Below are 14,168 nucleotides of genomic sequence, written 5' to 3'. Positions count from 1 at the left end.
CATAATTGTTTGTAGGGTTGGTATTAACAAATGCATAGTTGAAAGTGTTTCATTATTGAGTCTAAAACTTTACTTTCAATTGTTCAAATCAAGTAACTCTTCATTGAATAGCCAACATGGATTATTGAACAACGCAAGTGCTGCAAATTTCTCAACAGCCCAATTCGCAAACAAACATAACGGATGAAAGTTTTTATTAGTAATACGCTTTTTGGTTTGCAATCTATAAAAATTAAGTTTTGTTTTGTCTACATTCAGACATGTTCGCACGAGAAGTTGATGAACTCGTTAAAAAATGTATCGCAGGCTGCATATTTATTATTGTGTCTTCTGGTTAGGTATTTACAATGCTATTAATTGACTTTTTTAAGTATGGCTAATTCAAGAATTTCGTTGCTTGTTGCTGTTGATAGTAAACTCACGTTAATCGAAAGCTAGAAATCGTTCCTAAAAGAACGATTGGGATAATTTTCTACAAAGCTAGGAATCAATCGAAGTATGCTGTGCCACAAGTAGGCGAGGCCGCGGATGTGGTATTATGGAAGAATGTAAAAAAATAGGTTGGACTCCGTCAACCGTCAACAAGCATATCTTCATGATGGCACCAAGGACACCAGCGGGGGACAAGGAAGCTTTGTGACCGCAAGGTTACAGAGTCCACTTTGATAAGCGGGTGGTCGTGGGTTCGAATCTTAGTAGAATCAGGCCATTTGGCTGTCAAAGGACTTTAACATGGGCTTATTCTTAGGCTCTCCACTACATACCCTTCCTAGCTGAATTCTATAGTATCCCTGCTGACTTTCATCCTAACAAAAATAAGTCCCTCTTAGAATAAAACTGGTCTGAGTAACGTATAATAGTTCTCTACAGGAAATTGTGATTATTGCACGATCTTGGCTGGAAGAACGAGGTTTCGATAAGACTCCTTCCTCTTGAAAAAATTTCTGCTTATAATAAAACTGTGGTAGGATAGAGAGAGGCTCGGTATTGTAGAGCAGTAGGCTTGGAACGGAAGGAAGCTTGAAATACACAAGCGCGGATATAAATGAAAAGTGTATTATTTACTTCAATAGTGATACTGGCCAAAAATATGAAGTGCGGAACATCTGGGCAATATCACAATAGATCAAATGTTTCTGGCTCCAATGATGAGTCCACACAGAGAAAAAAGGGCACAAGCGGGCTTCAGATAAGCGGTAGAGCAGCCAAGATAAGACTCCCGTACTATTTCTGTTACCAGGAGAGCTAGCTAAGTACGCTGAGTCTGAAGCTAAAGCTATTACGAAATACACTAGCTCAAAGTGAACTATTTCGTTCCTCCTACCAAGTACCAATCCTACCAATTTCTATTGGTCTTTCGTAAGGCCACGAACACGTTCTTAAGGGGTTGTATACCTTTTTGCTCGAGTGAAAAAAGTAAATTTTGGATTTTTTTTGAGCGTGTGGCACCTTTTGACGTGGGACTACGTCTTTGTTAACTATTCTGGGATGCAATCTGTAAAACTGGAAATAAAACTGGCAATTGTTGCGTCAGATTTCAAACGTTAATAACAGCATAACCACATGATGGATAACAATAACCAACATTTTGTTGAATAGATAAAATGTGTAACAATTTTGTAATATGATAGTTATCACTCTAATTTCATTGTTGAGCGGTAAAATTGATTAAAAGTTTCAATGACGAATTTACGCGAATAATGAACCAATTACATGCGAGTATTCCTAGCACAGACGACGTGAATGAACACCATCCGTTTCCTGTGATATTTTCTGTATCAATATCGAAATAAAAATTGACAGAGTCTTCCCGTCCCAATAGGTCAATTTATTTTTGCTTGCTAATATAAACGTATATTAGCTGTCTTCGGAATACAACGAATGTAGTTGTAGGCAAATGAAAAAAAAAAAGTCAAGCAAAAAACAAAAATGGAATTGTTGATTCCTACGATTTTTTGCTGGAACTTGGTAATAATTTTGTTTAACATGTCTTCTTATGTTTGTCAATTATTGAACCTTTGAAAGGGCTTCCATTTTATTTTGAAAGTAAGATAGATTTGATTTAATCGGAGTTAAATAAGACAAAACCATTCATGATGATAACGTAAGTATTATTGGATTTGGTTTTTGAGAATATAGAGTTAGTTCTGACTTTGACGCATTACAAGAAATTCTTGATGCTTTTTCAACAAGCACGATATGCTTGTACCTTGTCAAATACATGTTGTTTGGTCAAAAAAATACTACAGGCATAATATCGCCAAATATGCGTGTTGTTGAATATATTTCACAGTCACTGAGCAAACACATTGTTTCTGTCTGCAGACTCTATATATTTTGGAACAAAAAATCTCCTAATTACAGTGTTTAGTCCCACGTCACCATTTCATACAACCCTGTATACCTTGTAGTATTTTATTGCATAAAAGTAGTAGTTTTCTGAAAGTTCTATTAATCAACAACAAGAAAACACGATTGTTTGAATGAAATACCTATTATTTGTGGAGTAACGGCCGTTCAACTGAAAATATAAAACTCATATTATTTTATTAGTTTAGAAGTATGCCGGGTATCTGAACTATCATTTTCATAAGTATTTTGTTTTTAGTGCAACGTTTTTCCCGAAAAAAATGTTTTGAGTGTTAGAAATTGCCTTCAAAATTTTTTTTTCGCCAAATTTGAACTTCAAGTATCAAAAATCAATCGTTCATAAACTAGAGAAATTTGTTCTCTATCCAACGAGATACCAATGACTAAAAACCGTTCAGTGGTAACAAAGTTGTAAGCATTTGAAATCTTTCATTCTACCGTTTCACTCTATATTCGATGTTTCGGAATAGCATTCTATTGAAGTAATAGGATATCGACTCTTTTTTTGTTAATTTCAAGCAGGACATCTGAGTCTAAAACTGCTAATCCAACGCATTCTGGGCTTAAATACCACAAGTGGTTCTTTATTTTTTCAATTAGAGCGTCTGAAACGACTTTATAAAATTCATAACTTGATTAGGGCATTGAAAAGCATTCGTACATCAGAAATACACCTGAATGTAAAGCTTAATTAAAAAAATTAAAATGTCTCGAATGCAATTTAACTCTTTTATGGTATATAATCGGAGCAAACAGGCACTAAATGTTTTTTGACATGATTCTTGCGTGTGCTGAGTGAAAAGGGGCCGCCATACAACCAAGAAATGTGAATGCCAACTCTTAGAACTTTTCGTGATCACCGCGAACTTGATTGCGTTTGAGCTGGTTTGCATAAAATTGCTTGATTTGATTGTTATCTTTATCAAAAAATTTTGACCGTACTATTGTGTGAATGAATTGATTTAGTTTAGCACTTTTGTAAAACGGTTGAAGATACACTAAGGTCGCTTTTTACGCGGGTTTTTTACGCGGATTCCGGAATTTACGCGTTTTTTTTTTCACGCAGATTCCGGAATTTACGCGTTTTTTTTACGCTGCACGTATTCCCCGCGTATAAAGCGACTTTAGTGTAATTTTTAAGCTGCGCTGTTTTTCCCATATCTTATATTGCATAAAAGTTCATAGATATGAAGAGGATAGGTAAGATTGGTTAGTTTTTGACCCAGCAAATGACTTAAAAGAAAACAGCACCACAAACTTGTTTGAATATTTCAATCCACTAGCGTATTATAAACTCCTTCGGTGATATATTTGCCGGAGTCCGAATCAATCTTGAGCGCGCCCAAGAAATTTGCTGTTCCATCGTAACTCACTAGAATTGCAATCCGTTCTACATATATTACGTAATGCGCTCAGAATAGGAGGGGTTATTCAACTAAGCGTTCCACGTTCAAAAATTACCAAATTCCGCGTTACGAAATATATACATGTCCGTAATGATATGCTTTCGATGCAGATATACAACTGTTTAAAGAAACAAAGGCAAAAAACTGTCAAAAGGGATAAGAAACAGCAATTATTGTGAGAATCTATTTTTTTTTTTCACATATAAGTGGCTTGTGGGTCCATTTAATGAACTCGGATCAATTTCAAATTTTCATGGCTTATTATTGGAGTAAAAAAGAAACATCAAGAAACTCGCATGATGTTGCAAAAATGGCCACTATACTAACATTTGGAAAGGTCGGAAAATTTTAGGCCCTTTTTTTGAATCGATATTCGGATCCCATGGCGTTTAAGAATTCGTCTTAGTTTTTATTTAAAAACAAACAAGAAATTCATTTTATGGTTACACGCTGAAAAAATGGTTCTAAAACCAAAAAATTTGTGAAAAAAATCAGTCAGCGCAGATTTTTGAACTTAAATTTTTTATATAGACAATTAAGTTTTAGATAATCTTCTGCGCAGTTTAACATGGGCACTTCCAAGGAAAAAACTAAGTTTATTTAACAACAAATTCTTCCTGTCTAATACTTTTTTTTCCTCATCTATAGTTTATTTGACACGGCACAAATACAATTCAATGTTTAACGGCGCCAATTATATCTGGTAGCTTACTTTCTAAAGTATCTTAATAACTAAGAGCAAATTTTTTATCCTCGCTGCCGACTACGAGCTGAAACTAAATCTAACTTAAGCTAGAATGTTTTGCATGAAAAGCACTGATTTGTTGTTTGATGGTTTTCCATCGCCACAGGTAAGCAGCATATTGAATATGTTCCGCTGCTGGGCCAAGATATTACGGACTGGCATATTGGGTTGTCTCCCTCGGGGCCTGAGAGTATCGTGCGGGTCTAGTTGCTGTTTCCGGATCCGGGGTCTTAACGTGTTCTTGTCGTTTGGTTGGATGTAGGCGGAAGGGGATAGGACTAAACTGGGGCGTGGATGGATTTCAGGAAAACGTATATAAGGGACATGTAGGATAGGTCACGGCTCGCCAAGACATCACGAACAGGAACAGCCGACTGCCTACCTTCGGCCTGCAGGGAAGCTATTAATCTAGACCTGGCGTCACGGTGTACAGGGCATGACCAAACCACATGCTCTATGTCGTGATAACCCTCACCACAGGCACAGATACCACTCTCCCCGAGCCCAACACGACGGAGATGCGCGTCAAATCTATAGTGATTGGACATAAGCCGGGACATCACGCAAATGAAATCCCGACCTACATCCAACCCCTTGAACCACGGGTTCGTCGATACTTTGGGGATTATGGAATGTAACCACCTTCCCAATTCCCCTCTGGACCAAGCATTTTGCCAACTGATGATCGTATTCTGACGTACAAGTGCGAAAAATTCATTAAAGGCAATTGGTCTTTCATAAATATCACCGTTTGTTGCGCCCACCTTAGCCAAAGAGTCCGCTTTCTCATTACCCGGTATCGAGCAGTGAGAAGGGACCCACGCCAAGGTAATCTGAGTAGATTTTTCGGATAAAGCACTCAGATGTTCCCGTATTTTCCCCAGGAAATACGGAGAGTGCTTAACATCTTTCATCGATCGGAGAGCCTCAATGGAACTGAGACTGTCCGTAAAGATGAAATAATGGTCCGTGGGCATTTTTTCGATAATCCCTAGGGTGTACTGAATTGCAGCCAATTCTGCGACGTAAACAGAAGCAGGATTATCAAGCTTATGGGAGACGGTTAAATTGTTATTGAAAATACCGAAGCCAGTGGACCCATCAAGAAGTGATCCGTCAGTGTAGAACATATTGTCGCAGTTGATGTTTCGATATTTATTGGAAAAAATTTTGGGGATCTGCTGCACGCGTAAATGATCCGGGATTCCACGAGTTTTTTTCTATCATGGATGTATCGAAAAACACAGTAGAATCAGAAGTATTTGATAAGTCGACACGATTTGGAATATTCGAAGAAGGGTTAATATTTTGGGACATGTGATTGAAATACAATGTCATAAAACGGGTTTGAGAATTAAGTTCGATTAACCTTTCAAAATTTTCAATCACGGGACGGTTCAAGACCTCACATTTGATTAGAATACGAGAAGACAGGCTCCAGAAGCGGTTTTTCAATGGTAGTACTCCAGCTAAGATCTCCAAACTCATCGTATGGGTCGATTGCATGCAACCCAAGGCGATACGCAAACAACGATATTGTATTCGCTCCAGTTTGATCAAATGTGTGTTTGCTGCGGAGCGGAAGCAGAAACACCCGTACTCAATAACAGACAATATCGTTGTTTGGTAAAGCCTTATAAGGTCTCCTGGGTGGGCTCCCCACCATTGTCCGGTTATTGTACGAAGAAAATTCACTCTTTGTTGACATTTTTTCATCAGATACCTCACGTGACAACCCCAGGTGCCTTTAGAGTCGAACCAGACACCAAGATATTTGTGTACCAAAACCTGAGAAATCGTTTTACCCATTAATTGTGTTTGAAGCTGAGCAGGTTCATGCTTCCTAGAAAAAACTACTATCTCAGTCCTCTCCGGAGAGAATTCGATACCTAGCTGTAAAGCCCAAGCAGACAAATTGTCCAAGGTATCCTGCAATGGTCCTTGCAAATCGGCAGCTTTGGCTCCTGTAACAGAGGTTACACTGTCGTCTGAAAGTTGTCTTATCGTGCATGAATTTGCCAGACATTCGTCGATGTCATTTACATAAAAGTTGTAAAGAAGGGGGTTTAAACATGAGCCCTGGGGAAGACCCATGTAGCTAATGCGAAAAGTTGCCAAATCGCCGTGCGTTAAATGCATGTGCTTTTCGGACAACAAATTGTGCAAAAAATTGTTCAAAATTGGAGAAAATCCTTGTCGGTGAAGTTTACCCGAAAGAATGTCAATAGAAACGGAATCAAAAGCCCCCTTAATGTCCAAGAACGCAGACGCCATTTGTTCTTTGCGAGCATACGCCAGCTGAATATCTGTTGAAAGCAACGCAAGACAATCATTCGTCCCTTTGGCGCGGCGGAAGCCAAATTGAGTATCTGATAGTAGACCATTTGATTCGACCCAATGGTCTAAACGACGGAGTATCATTTTTTCCATCAATTTCCGGATACAGGATAGCATTGCAATCGGCCTATAAGAGTTGTGATCAGAAGCTGGTTTCCCTGGTTTTTGGATGGCGATCACCTTCACTTGCCTCCAATCCTGCGGTACAATGTTTTGCTCCAGGAACTTATTGAACAAGTTCAACAAGCGCCTCTTGGCATTGCCGGGTAGATTCTTCAACAAGTTGAATTTGATTCTATCTAACCCAGGCGCGTTATTGTTACAGGACAGGAGGGCAACTGAAAATTCTGCCATCGTAGAAGGTGATTCAATCGCGTCGTGACCCGGAGACGTATCGCGAACAAAGTTTTGCGCAGGAACAGAGTCCGGACATACTTTCCTGGCAAAATCAAATATCCACCGACTTGAAGACTCCTCGCTTTCGTTGACCGTTACGCGATTTCGCATTCTTCGGGATGTGTTCCAAAGAGTGCTCATCGATGTCTCCCTCGACGTCTCGTTCACGAACCGACGCCAATATCCGCGTTTCTTTGCCTTAGTCAAGCTTTTAAACTTGGTATCAAGCTCCGAATAACGTTTAAAGTCGTCGGCATCGTCTGTATCCCGGAAGGTCAGATACGCGTCGGATCTTTGCGTGTAGACATCGGAGCACTCTTGGTCCCACCACGGAGTGGGAGGCCGTTCTTTGATCGTTACGCCGGGATATTTCTTCGTTTGGGCTTGCAACGCGGCGTCGAGAATCAAGCCCGCGAGGAGGTTGTATTCTTCAAGTGGTGGATGATGTTGAATCGACTCGACCGCTTTTGAAATCATTTCCTCGTATAACTTCCAATCGACATTCCGTGTGAGGTCATACGGAATGTCAATTGGTCGCATGCGAGTTGACCCGTTATTAATTGAAATAAGAATAGGCAAATGGTCGCTACCGTGAGGATCAAGGATTACCTTCCATGTGCAATCCAACCGTAGCGACGTCGAACATAAGGATAGATCCAAAGCGCTTGGGCGCGCTGGAGGTTTCGGGATACGTGTCATTTCACCGTTGTTTGAAATAGTCATGTCGAAGTCATCGCAAAGGTTATAGATTAAAGAGGAGCGGTTATCATTGTATGGGGAACCCCAAGCCACGCCATGAGAGTTGAAGTCTCCCAAAATCAAACGTGGCGAGGGAAGAAGTTCTATTAAATCAAAGAGCAGCCGTTGCCCAACCTGTGCTCTGGGAGGAATATATATTGAGGCAATACAAAGCTCTTTACCTTGTATTGTCATTTGACATGCGACAACTTCGATGCCTGGAATCGAGGGGAGGTTAATACGATAGAAAGAATAGCATTTTTTAATCCCTAAAAGTACTCCTCCATATGGGGTGTCTCGATCAAGGCGAATAATATTAAAATCATGGAAGTTGAGATCAATATTTGAAGTAAGCCAAGTTTCACAACGGGAAAATGCATCGCATTTGTTTTTATTTATCAAAACTTTAAACGAATCAATTTTTGGTAAAATACTTCTACTATTCCACTGTAAGACAGAGATAGAATCCTTCATATACGCAGTTGAATTAGGCATCGAAGGATACAATCGCTGCAAGGAGGGGCCATTGGGCAGTCAACTGCTTCAAAAATGATCTAACTGTTGGGAGGAATGCTGTAAGAAAAATTTTAATTGGATCGGGTACATTGAAATTTTCAAAAATCCAGTCCACAATGTCAGAAAATTTCACTAATCCAGAGTTTGTTTCATCAACTGGATGTGCAAAAGGAACAACTGGGGTTTTAGATGTTCCTGGCAGTGCTGGGAACTCCTTCTGGGACTTTAAATTTGCAAGCCCAGGAGGAGTTTGCTTCGGTTTTTCCGCAGCACTGTTTGGTTTGTTCGTACTTTTCATTACACTTTGGGAAATCTTAGGACCTTTACGGGGAAGTTTAGGAGAAGAAACATTTTTCCTCTTCCTAGACTCCCCAGGATTGGCTTAAGATGTTCCCGCTGATGAATCGTCAGAATCGGTTTCATCAGAGGGCAACAGATCAAAGGGGTTCGATGTTATGGTAGAAGTGGTCACGGTCTTCTTCAGCATCTCAGCGTAAGAACGCTTTGAACGCTCCTTAAGTGACCGCTTGATTTTATCTCTGCGCTGCATGTACACCGGGCATGTGGAGAGCTCATGCTGGTTTTCCCCACAGTGAATACATTTTTCAGCATTAACACTGCAAGAATCTTCCGCATGAGTCTCCCCACACTTGCTACATCGTGCCTTATTGCAGCAGTAGGCGGCTGTGTGGCCTAACTGCTTGCAATTGGTGCAATTCATAACATGGGGTACATACAATCGCACAGGCAGACGAACCCGGTCGATCGAGACGTGGCTAGGGAGTGCAGATCCGGCAAACGTAACGCGAAACGAGTCTGACGGAGTGTAAACTTTTTTACCGCCGACGAGAGACATGGACCGCAATTGCTTACAATCCAAAATCTTCGCCTGTGTTTCGGTATTTTTGAAGCAACCGGTTGCGCTTTTTAGGATACACTCGACAGACAGACTCGAATCGGTTATGACACCGTCGATCTCCACGTCTCGTGCGGGTATGTAGACGCGATACTCGCGTGTGAAGAGCTCAGAGCAAGCGATAGCATTGGCCTGTGCCAGATCACTGACCACGACACGGAGCTTGTTAGGTCGGACCTTTGAAATTTCGGTCACGACCTTGTACACCTTCGTCAGGTCTTTAGCAATTTGCAGTATGTTTAAACGCTTTGAATTCACTCCTGCCTTTGGACGAAAATAAACAGTATAGCTGCCCTGTTGAGATCCGTCCGGGTAAAGCCTGGGGCGAGGGGGGACTGGAGAATGAACAGGGGAGGGGGTAACAGAAGGGTCAGGGTCAGGGGGGTTCGGGGATGGTGGCACGGGAGGCGAGGGATCTATATCCATTGCGCTAAATGTAGCGCACTAGCGCACTAGCGCCGACAAGAACACGTACCTCTTTACTTCTTCCTTCCAGCAGTGGTTGTCCGATCGTTCGAAGCTGCACCCAAAGCAGCCAGCAGCACCAGTACAGCAGCACCAATACAGCCAGCAGCTGTGAGCCGGGTGTGAGATCACTCAGCACAGCGATACGACTCGACTGTCAACTGATGGCCTTGAATTAGAAAGATCTATTCACTGTGCACAGATCAAAACTGCAGCTGGTATTTTGCACCAATACAGCCAAAGTTGTGAGCCGGGTACAGAACGTATCGACACAACTCACAATCTAGTTGGCCTTTAGCGCGAATAATACACTCTTATGTTTGGCTATTCGTACACACGGACCGGATTGTAATAGAACGACCACTTTGCACGTCCGTTTCTGTCGAGTGTTCGACGCGGAATGACCTGTCTAATACTGTTTCATGTTAAAAATATTCCAAGGACACGAAAAACTTTTTTTAAAACTTTTTTTATTAGAAGTGCCTATTTTAAAGTATTCAAGAGTTAAAGGTAACTAAATTGTCTATCTAAAAACCTTAGTTTTAATAAATCTAAAATGGCTTTTTTTTTTTCAAATCACTTTTTGTTTTCAAAATCAACTCCTTTCAGTTAAGTTAGATTTCAAATTAAAATTTTTCATTATTGTTAAATGAAAAATCAGACAATTTCTTAAAAACCATTCTTCGAAAACTTTTCTCTATCTCTCAATATTACATCTCATTAGTAAAGTATATCGATTTATAAAAAAAGGCATAAGAATTTCAGACCGTTTCAATTGTTGGCCTAGATAAATTTTTGAAACAAAAACTTTGCAAAGATGTTCCTTCGCCTGTGAACAACGGCACTAGTTTTATTGAGATATTATCCTCAGAAGAAATTTAGTGTAAAAAGGCTCAAGGAATCACAAGTTTTAGTTCGGAACTTCGTCGCTATTATTTTTTTAATTTCTTAAAACCTATAGCATTTAAAAAGCAACAATGTTCAGCATACATTTGTATATCTTCGAGACACACGACCTTGTATAGCCTCTAGACACCGAATTATTGCCAAAAAATGTAAGACAATATCTTATAGAATTGCATATCAGGCAATAAAGATACTGGAAGGGACAAACGTTTCAATCGTTTTCCTAGAGTGATTATGATAATAATTCATCCTATGTAGCTTTCGTCTACTAGGTTTTGTTTGTCGAATTTTGAAGACTAGGCTTATATGAAATGGTATATCTCCTACACAAAAGAATTAAGAAGAAAAGTGTCTTCAGCACATTTTCTGTGACAAAATAATCAACAACTTTGCTGAAGGCACCTTTTCACTAAAGTGCAAGACTGAAAAATTTGATTTTGTAGTGCCTCTAGTGGCGGAGTTTCTAACTAAAACTTATTGTCATTCTCTAAGGCTTCTTATACACTTATTTTTTGTTGTTGAAGATATTATGTCAATGAAACCAGTATTTAGAAACTAAATGACAAAGTTTATGGTTTTTCTACATCGCATCGTGACGGGTGATGAAAACTGGATTCAGTACAACAACCCAAAGAAAAGTACTCGTTCATGCTTCTACGTCGTCAGTTCGACCGAATACACACGCTACGAAGGTTATACTGTTTATTATGTTGCTGTTATGTTTATGAGCTGTTGAAACCCAACATAACCATCACTGGGGAACAGTAGAGACTTCAATTGATGCGATTAAGTCGAGCACTGCGTGGAAAACGACCACAACACGAAAAAGTGATTTCACTGCATGACAACGCTCGTCCTTATACTGCCAAAGTCGTTAAAACTTACAAAGAAACACTACAAAGGGGGGTGCTATTTCACCCAACATATTTCCCCAGACATTGAAAAATGTCTTCATATGAGCAGATGGATAGATAGCCTCAAAAGACGAACACTTTTATCGTAACACAATTCTAGACATTTTATTTTTTTTATTTCCATTTTATTTAAAAAATACAGTAAGACTTATTTGCGCACCTAATACTAAAAATTGAAGTTTTTATGTATTCTGAGAAAGAAAATGTTTATCATATAATCTAGCATACCAGCAGTTTGAAAGAGTTTGTAAACAGTTTCGGGAACCTGTTCATGAATGTTCTATATTCTACTTTCTACTTCGAAAATCGTAGTTCCAGAAAGACGACTTTTAGTAAAAATAAAACAATTCAGTTTATTTTCAAATGCAGTTTCCAATTTCAAAACCTTTTAAATGAACTTTTAAATAAAATAAAACACCAACTGACATCCTAGTACACATTTACACGAATCGCACTAACAACTCGCTTTTTCCATTCTTCCCCCACCATCTTATATGTGCAGTTCCTCAACCGGGACAGCTGACGAGAAGAAAATTCTATCAACCGTATCGGCCGCCCCCGGCTCCCCAGCCTGGGGTGCGCCGCCTACCGGAGGAAATCGAAGCTGAGATCAAACAGATGGAGGAAAACCTCGATAAACTGGCCCTGATTACGCTGGAACTGCCGGAGAATGTGTTCTGGTTCGAGCCGCCAATTGTGTGCCGCTGGGAACTGCGCGAGGAAACGCTCGAGTCGGAACCGGGCTTCGCTCGATACCTGGACAAGCACACGCAGATGGTGCAGGCGGCCCGGGAGCGAAAGGCTAAGGCTTCCCGAGACCGGCGAACGAAGTACATTGAAGATTTCAACATCCTCGACATTCCGTCGCATGTGGCGCTCAGTGCGATTGTTGCCGATTTCGTTATTCCGAAACTGCCTGATAACTATACGGCAAAAATCATCTCCCAGGAGGAGAGTAAAAAGGTCCAACGACAGTTGAGCGGAGGAGGAGGAGGAGCAGGTGGAAGCGGCAATGGCAAGCGGTCACGTGAGAAAAAGAAAAAACTCTCCAAGGTGCCATCTGGTACGGCTATCACGAACATAATTTACGAGACAAAGATTCCTTCCTATCTGTTTCCGCCGGGGTGCGGCAACAAGATATTGAAAATTTGGAACCGTAAGAACAAACAGTGCTATCCACCGCTACCGGAGGAGGACAGTGATGAACAGGGTGATTACGAGGAGTCCGACAATGAGGGTGTCGGAAGTGGTGTAACGAACGCCAAGAATATCTTTCTCGGAAGCAGCAGGAAAAAGCAGTACCTGTTTTCTAAATTCATGAAAGATTTGGACGATTTGATTGACATGAAAACGCCCAAATTCGATTACAAGCTAGAGGAGATTGTGGCAACGGTCGGAAAGGTTGATCACGGTCGCACGAGCGTGCAGATTATTCGCGCGGAGGAGAGGGCCGCCCGGGAGCGGGAACGCATGCGAAAGGCGCAGAAGAGCAAATTCGATTCGGACGACGAGCAGGTAGACTACGGTGATATCCTCGAGGTCGGCAACTACGTTATGGTGGACCGGGAACGGGAGTACATGGGTAAGTGGACAACGCGGGACATCCATGATGTGAAATTCAATGAGGACAAACTCACCATCCAGTTCCGGATCGGGCGACTCGGTGCGTTCGGATTCGCAGCCAACCGATATAGCAATTTGCCCTACCAAACGTGGGAAATGAAACCGGACATTAAGAAGTAAGTCTGACTTTGTTTTTCTTTTCTTTTTTTTCTTTCTTTTTGTTACTTTTGGTTTTTTATATGTACTCCATCGTTCGCAGTGCCTACTAGATGATATTGCAATAAAAAATAATCGGATTGCCGTTTTTACTCTGGCAGTGACACTCACGTTTATACGTTTTAATCCTCTTTTTTTACTTCGATCAGCACGTGTTTTGACCGACAAACTTTAACATTTTTTCCTCTGAATAACCTGCAGTAAAATTCTGATTAAACGTTGTGTCTATCGTCTGAACAAAAACATACCGGAAATTTATGTGGAGATTTAGAGCAATGGCTCATTATTCCCTAATTTTCAAACAGGAAACTCATTATTTAGGTTATAAATTTAAACAGCACTTATTCGACGTGAGACTTAAGTAGTACAAATTTGCCAGCAGCTTCATTGCAGCAAATCATCCTGACGAGAAATAAAAAACAAGATAGAGAGAGAGAGGGAAAGAAGGCGTCATCATACATAATGCTGAAGGCGAAAAATTTATTTTTCCCCTTTGCTCTTCTGCTCGGGAACGGTCATCAACATAACAAACGTAACGAAGCAAAGGAAAAAAAAAGAAAAATGTTTATCACAGGCGGCATAAAACGAGAGTAAGGCACGAAATAAATGGGTAATTTATTCCGAAAAGGCGGTTGGCCTCCGTAATCGAGACGAACGACGAAAAAATAAACAATGTCGGC

The 14,168-nt window shown here is 40.5% G+C and overlaps 1 protein-coding gene across 2 annotated transcripts in view; it reads left to right on the top strand.

Moving 5' to 3' along the window:
* The window catches only part of LOC129731427 (dynein axonemal intermediate chain 7), a 70,486-nt gene that overhangs the window by 38,550 nt on the left and 17,768 nt on the right, over positions 1–14,168 (top strand). For both annotated transcript variants that reach the window (XM_055691422.1, XM_055691421.1), the window contains exon 7: positions 12,212–13,448. In XM_055691422.1, the coding sequence (XP_055547397.1) occupies positions 12,212–13,448 (1,237 nt within the window). The remainder of the gene's footprint in view (positions 1–12,211; positions 13,449–14,168) is intronic.

This window comes from Wyeomyia smithii, chromosome 3 (assembly GCF_029784165.1).
Source record: "Wyeomyia smithii strain HCP4-BCI-WySm-NY-G18 chromosome 3, ASM2978416v1, whole genome shotgun sequence".
Taxonomy (NCBI): domain Eukaryota; kingdom Metazoa; phylum Arthropoda; class Insecta; order Diptera; family Culicidae; genus Wyeomyia; species Wyeomyia smithii.
This window is presented reverse-complemented; position numbering and strand designations above follow the sequence as displayed.